Source organism: Agelaius tricolor, unplaced genomic scaffold (genome assembly GCF_023055355.1).
Source record: "Agelaius tricolor isolate 1412-34295 unplaced genomic scaffold, bAgeTri1.0.p SCAF_23, whole genome shotgun sequence".
Lineage (NCBI taxonomy): Eukaryota > Metazoa > Chordata > Aves > Passeriformes > Icteridae > Agelaius > Agelaius tricolor.
The window spans coordinates 11,190,178-11,197,268 of record NW_027269283.1 but is presented as its reverse complement, the minus strand read 5'-3'; the positions used below and the strand labels follow the sequence as shown (position 1 = coordinate 11,197,268).

At 43.6% G+C, this 7,091-nt stretch overlaps 1 protein-coding gene across 1 annotated transcript in view; it reads right to left on the bottom strand.

Annotated features, from left to right (window-relative positions):
* Window positions 1–3,936: 3,936 nt before the first annotated feature.
* BMP7 (bone morphogenetic protein 7) overlaps window positions 3,937–7,091 on the bottom strand; it is a 41,846-nt gene continuing 38,691 nt past the window's right edge. Inside the window, exon 7 of the mRNA XM_071446736.1 lies at window positions 3,937–6,728. Coding sequence (XP_071302837.1) covers window positions 6,579–6,728 — 150 coding nt within the window. The 3' untranslated portion in view covers window positions 3,937–6,578. The remainder of the gene's footprint in view (window positions 6,729–7,091) is intronic.

The window sequence follows — 7,091 nt, the reverse complement described above, 5'->3', positions numbered from 1 at the left end:
CTGTTCTGACACAACATTAACTGCAGCTTCTTAAAGCAGACTCCCTGCCAGTATTTACAGTTCACATTCTGTGCATGGTATGTGTCTGTGTAACTGCACCAGCTTTTACAGTTGATTTCTCAGTAGTCATGTGAAACCAAAACAACTCATGGGCTGAACTTGGACTCACTTGTGCATTTTTCTGATTTAGAATAAAAAAAGTCTGCCTTGGTGTTAGGGAAAAAGATCTCCTGGTTCAAGTTGCTCCAAGTTGATGGTGGCTCAATCTCTGTGAGTGTTGTGTTCCTTCTCCCCAGAACCACTGCTGGGTTTCCAGGGAACCCTGCAAGATGGATTTCAGAACTTGGTTGTACAATTGTAAAGGCAGTATCTGCATTTTTTTCTTCTTACAAAGGCCTGGCCCTACCTCTACTTGCTGTCTCTTCTAAAACTTACCCCTGAGGTGTCACAAAATCCATTTTTGGAGAATTAACCTAGGAATAATCAGCTCCTAAAACTACAGTTCAGCCAGGTCATTCCCTGTTAAGGAAGAACAACTCATTTTAGTGGATTTAAGAGCTGGTTTCTCACTTCAGGAGCCAAATCCAGGTCAGCAGTGACAGTAGATCACTCTGAGAAATGGATAAACAAATTGGAAGCAAAGCTTCTCTCATGTCAGTTTTGGATATTTTGGTTTGTTCTCCTTTCTTGTGTGCTTAGTATGTAGCCTAAGATAGAAGCTAAAAGGAGGAATTTGTTCTCATTAAGCAGCTGCCCAAATCTCTCTTTTAAAGAGTCTGAGGCAGAAGATGTAGAGCCACTGACTGCTCTGCTCTTGTCTACAGCTTGTGTCAAACACTGAGCAAAGTGACTTAAATTGTTGGGACCTGAGAAATGGTATCTTTGAGCTCTGACCCCTCATAACTGAATCCAGACACTCAATGTCTCTGCTTCCACCTATTTTATATGAAGCACCTGACACAGCAGCAGCAGCAAATAGCATGGGGGTAAATCCAGCAGCCTGCAGCATTCTCCTTCATTGGCCAAGGCAAAAGTCACCTGGCTGCTGTCACCACCAGTGTCTGGCCACTCCTGGGGCTATTGTCCCCTCTGGATCTCCGTGGAGAGATCCTGCCAGGGAAGGGAAGGTGGGGAGCCAGCTCAGAAGAGCCTCTGTGGCCCTTTGTGCACTCCACATCCACGGTGACAAACCTGTAATGCTGCTCTGGAAATTGAGCACAGCCCCAGCATGCTGGGCTGGAGCCCCAGGTGCTGACACACTAAAGCACAACAGATCCACTGAGCTCCTGCCATCCCCTCCTTTCTTCTTAAGAGCTTCTTAAAATAAGCCCATTAGGCCCAAGTTATCAGCAGCTCACTCAGGAGCCACCTCAGCTCTGAGAGTGGTTTTAATTACAGGCACAGGGTACAGCCACTCACCCCAGACACAACTGCTCCACTGCCCTGGGACTGGGTTTATTGCAGACAAGCAAGGCAATTCTGTGAGGGTGAGGTTAATTCAAGCAGCCTCATGTAGAGCTTCAGCCTGCAAATGGTTAAATGCTTAACCATGCCTGCAAAAACTGGCCAAGTGCAAAGTCGTCTTCCTAAGGGTTTGTGGGGCTGAGGCTGAGCTCCTTTTTTCCCCCAACATTGCCCAGTACCTTTCACTGGGGAGAAAAAAGTGTGGAGCTGATGAATCTGTCCATGGTTTGTCCTGTTTTCCTTTTAAATGCAAAGCCAAACTTAAACTGTTTAAAGATTGTGCTGTCTTCATTTATGGAATTAATTCCCACACAAGGATTCTGTGGGAGAAAACAGCATATTTACCCCAAAGTGGTAAACCTCACAATACCAAGAAACAACTTTCCAAATTTTAAAATTAAAAAGTCTGTTCCCATTGCCTGGTAAATGGACCCTTGGAAAACCAGCTAGGAAACAAATCAGTGTATTAAACCTGCTATCCTAAACTTTTGGTCTTTCTCAGCTGCTGATTTAGGAATACAAATTCCACAGCATTAAGCAGAAAAAGGGAATAGATATTTTTATTTAAAACAGAGTAACTCAAAGTGGCCATAATAACCTATTTCTGTTGCTTTTGTACTTGGCTAATGAGTGACTGCAGTATAAAGTGCTCCTAGTTTTTGCCTTGAGGTCTTGTCAATCATTACCTGATAAATAAAAACTTCAAACTGGTTCCTTTTAGCTTAATTGGGCAGAATTTCTCTCTGCAGGAAGGTTGGATACTGAGAATAATGTGTTTGTGGCAGCAGTGGAAGTCAGCAGGCAGGGCATTTGGATGGAAGCATGCAGAGGATGTGAATTCTGAACTCAAAAGATGAATCTGTGGGGATTTCTATCCACAAGTATCTGTTCCCATTGCTGAAGGACTGAATCCAGCAGCAGAGGGAATCCTGCAGCCCCTGAGCTGGGCTTGTGCAAGCTCTGCTGGCCCTCTCTGGTTTCAGCCTTTACAGCTGACACTTCCATAACAATCAGGAATCTTGAAGTTGCACTAAGGCTTATTTAAATCATTATTCTTTATTACACGAACACTGGCAGCAGCAGAGGCAGTTTTCTGCATAGGGACAAAAGGATTTTTTTGTCAGTACTGGAACAGATCTGAAACAGCTCAATTAGGCAAACATAACATCCTCAAAGTTTGGCCTGAAAGGAAACTAGAATAACTGTTCTATAAAATGTTTTAAATGTGCTTTAAAATGTCATTACTCAGATAAATCTAGCTGTTTGGAAGCTCCTCCACCAGGGTTTTATGGCCCTGCCAGTTTATGGCAGTGGATGCATTCATGTCAAGAATTCCTCTTCCAGAACAGTAGATGAGGAGACAAAGCCACAGGAGTGCTGCAGACCAAGGGGAGGCTGCAACCAGCTTGGGAATGGAGTTTTGGCTCCTAGGCTGGGAAAGCTGCTCCAAAGCACATCCAGCAAGTTGTGTGTGTTTGTGGCAGAGCTGGAAACCAGCAGATATTTCATGGCTGGACATGTTGAACTCAGTGGTAAAGTTGCTGTTGGCTGCAGGACTGGCCCTGCAAAGCAAAAATATTTATTTTATTCTTGCTCTCCTTGCTGGCACCACCCCTGCCTTACACCTAAATGAAGAGAATTGGGACCATAATGAGAAATACCAGAGGAACCCTCCTTCTAAATTTAGTCCAGGCCTACAAAAGCTGAGTGGGTCCCATTTTACATCAGTAAAGGTCTTTCCACTGATGCTTTACTGGACTTTCAGAGCAGTACACAAAGCAAATTTACTCATGAATTTGTACTTGCTTGTGGAAGATGGCAGATTAACTCCCAGATGCTGATGATTTAATCCTCTGGCCCAGCAAATATATCTATGTAAGCTGGCACAACTCTGCTCACAGTTCAAAGAAAACAAGAACCCCAAAATTGCTGTTGTGCCCTGAAGATATAATGCTCAGTTAATAGAGGGATTTAGACCATTTTTTTTTTTCAGCTGCCTCCATAGCAATGCAGTGTGGTATCCACAGTAGGAAACCTCATGCCAGCAGCATCTCTCAAATATGCTAAAACAATCTAAATTAGAAAATGTCAGCTTCTTGGCTGATGTTTCTTTGGAGTTTCTTTCTTCCTTTCTTGTGCCTCTATAATTTTATTGGGATGACTAAATCTCTGAACTATGTTAGCAGTAAACAGAACTAATTTACCCCCTGCTTCTTTGAAACAGCTGCTGACAGCTGCACTATAATTCAATCATGGATCTTTGCAGCACAGACTGCAAAACACATCCATATTTTTGCTATTCTTCCCTCCCTGTTGTATTTGGACCAAAGGAGCTGCCCCAAATAATGGCATGTGACAGTTTTGCCCATACATAGAGACTGAGCTGCATGAAAACAGAGGCCCAAGATGAAACACTGCCCAGCCAGAAAGGTTCTTTGAATAAAAGGAGAATAACCACACAGATACACAATGTCGTCGGGATATCTTTTGTAAAGTTGCAATGATTTATTTTACTAGTTTGTACAAAAAGGCTTCTGACAACTGCTCTATGAAAAGAACCAGAAATGTGTATGCATATTCCAACTGTTAATAAATATCTTCTTAAATAAGGAAACAAATGTGTTTAGGAACCCAGAATAATTTTTCCTGCATGTGATTGAAAAGGAATTCAGAGATGGAAATAAATAATTCTTCTTCCGCTTGTGACAACTATTTACACAAAAATGTACAAACAGTGAAGCTGATGTTGAGCCTAGCAACAGAAATCCTGTTATTATGCTTAAAAACAACAACAAAAAACCAAAACAGAAACAATCCCCACATAATATTTAATATATGAGTCCCATACAGCAAGACACCGTGGTCCAAGTTAAAAACGCAATACACCAACGCAGTGACCACCAACACTGAAACACCCACAAGAGAAAACTAATCCTTGGCTACTAAATAGTGGAAGCTCAGGCATGATTAGCTTTTAACCTTCTAGGCAGCACCTTCACTTCCTTTAGGAGGTTTACAGAAGCACTGGTGTGTGTATGTATGCAATGTCAAAAGATGCTTCCTCTCGGTGTGATTTCAGTTCCTCACCCTAACCAGGGATGCACTGAGGGCAGGTTTGGCTGTTCGTGGTGGATGGTGCTGTCTGCAGGCTCCATGAGAGGTGGATTTTTGGCTTCAGCTGTTGTCCTGCCCTGTGGCTGGCTGTGTTTGCCCAATGTCTGCCCATGGGGAGGTTTGCTGCAGTCCTCCCTGCTGCAGCCAGGCTGCTCCTGCAGATGTTGCAGAGGCCTAGGGGGATGCCAGGCACATCTGGCAAGGTGGCAGCTGCTCACCAAGGCCCCCATCCAAAACCTGCAAATGCTGTAGGTTTTTCCCCTTTCCCATCAGCCTAATCCTGCTACTGAGAGAACTGCTGGGAAAACACCAATTGACTGAAATGAGATGAGAATTCGGCCATCAGAAACAAGTTTCCAATTTATTTCATAGACAGTAGGGGTTTTTTTCTTCCTTTGCTTATTCTTTTTAAAGTGAGGCATCTGGTCTGGATTTGATCTGTGACTTAAAGGGAGAAGAGCAGTGAGTGAAGTCCAGAATTTCATTTATCTTCTTTCTCTAACTCTCCTCTAAGGCAAGACATGGAGCCAAGTCTCTACTGTGGCTGCATGGCCCCATCTGCTCACTGAGCAGAGACCCATCTCCAGGGATTTGTGATGTCCTGGACCCATCTCTTGGAGGCTTGGCTCTCTGAAGTTTGGAGATTTAGAGCTGGGTGTGCTGGGCATGGTGTTTTATTGGGCATTATTTTCTTTTTATCTCCCTGGTGAAATTTATACCAATCCTACTTTGGTGCGTGCCAAAGTGGGGAATTGGCTTGTGATTGGTTACTGAAACTCTGTATTCTTCTTTGCAGCAACTTTAATTGAGCCTTAATTACTGAAATGTGATGTTTGTGTAACCTGTGACTTTAAAAGAAGGAAAAAGAAAAGCCTTGAGGGGACATTTTCTTGCTTCTGGTTCCAGCTTCTTGGTGGCCCTTGAAGGGGATTGTTGTGGGGTTTTTTGAGGTGAAGCCAAGAGAGCAGGGGGTTTATCAGAGGCACTGGCCCCAGGAAGGTTTCCCAGTTTGTTCCCAGTCTGTGTGGGGCTGGGTGTGCATCCCAACTCACAGCACCTTCTGACTTGAGTCTCCATGTTCTTGGAAAAGGGCTGGAACTTGTTCCCTCAGGGAAGTCAATGGACATTTTCCACACAGCAGCAGCAGGATTTTTAGTTACAGCTCTTACAGTAGCTGCTTAGGGCACCCAGCTACACGTCAGCTTTAATCCCTGCTTCTCAGCATTTTGCTGCTTTCCTGTTTCAAGTTCATAGCAAATTGAAATACCTTCTGGTTGCTACAGAAAATTTCCTTCCTTGTTGATAGAAAAAAGTACACCCCAAAATTCTCACTCTTTGAAGCACTTTTCTTCAGCTGTTTTGCTTGCCAATTGATTGTTTTTTTCTCAGCCTAATCTGTCCTGTGAGTTTGTGTCAATCCACATCCAACTTTTGCTACTGTAGTTTAAAACTGGAAGTTCCATGTAATTCACCCTTGGTTTCGCCTATGAAATTGAAGCAGAGGGATGGAAGCAATAATTCTCTAACAAAATACCTGTTCACTCCAGGTATATTTTGTTCACTTATTTTATTGCAAACCGTGTTACAGGAACTACACACACTTATTAGTCACAGCACAGTCTCACCTTGGATAGATTATTACTGTTTTACTCACAATCAACACTGGTGAGTTTGCAATCTCCAGAAAGACTCATTTGCAAAAGTATGTACTGTAGGAGCCAATTTTGTAAGCAGATTTGGTTTTAAACGGTTTCTCTGGCTTGTTTCAGTTTACAAGCTCATTGTCTGTAATAAACTAAAACAAAATGTGTTCAAATGCCTCTTCAGATCCAGAAACTGTTCCATTGTCTGAACTTTCAGAGGCCTGGTCCTAAAATGGTTTGGGACTTTTTTAAACCCATGGCTGGAGCGCCAACCTTTTCCCCCAACCCCACACAGCCACACAAACCCACTCTTTACAAATAACTTCTTTTTCTTTTTTCTTCCTCTGTCCTACAAACCTAGTGGCAGCCACATGCTCGTACCACCATGTTCCTGTATTTCTTTAAGATAACATTGGAGCTGTCATCAAAATAGAGCACTGAGATGGCGTTGAGTTGTGTAGGAGCACAGCAGGGCTTCGGCACAGTCTCTGGGTTTATAAAGTGAACCTGGGGAACCAAAATAGAGCAATGTTAAGATTCACTTCTCCCCTCTCCTCCCCCCATATCCTTCTTTTCTGGGCAACCTCCTCCCTGTCCCATACCCTCACTCAGTAGCTGAGCTGTGTAACTTTGGGATTCACTAATTCACAGCCTGACCCCAAATCCACTTTTGGGGCAGCACGTTGTGGATCCTTACAGAGTTTCCCCAAGAGGTGCTGACAGTGGGTCTGGTGTCTTGCTCCTTCCTTCCCATGCAGTGGGACTAAACCCCCATTAGTGTCTGTCACAGAGCCCTTTCAAACCAGAGAGAGCCTGCCACTGCCTGCAGCAGAGACAGGGTCATTCTGGCCAGGTTCTAATTCAGACATG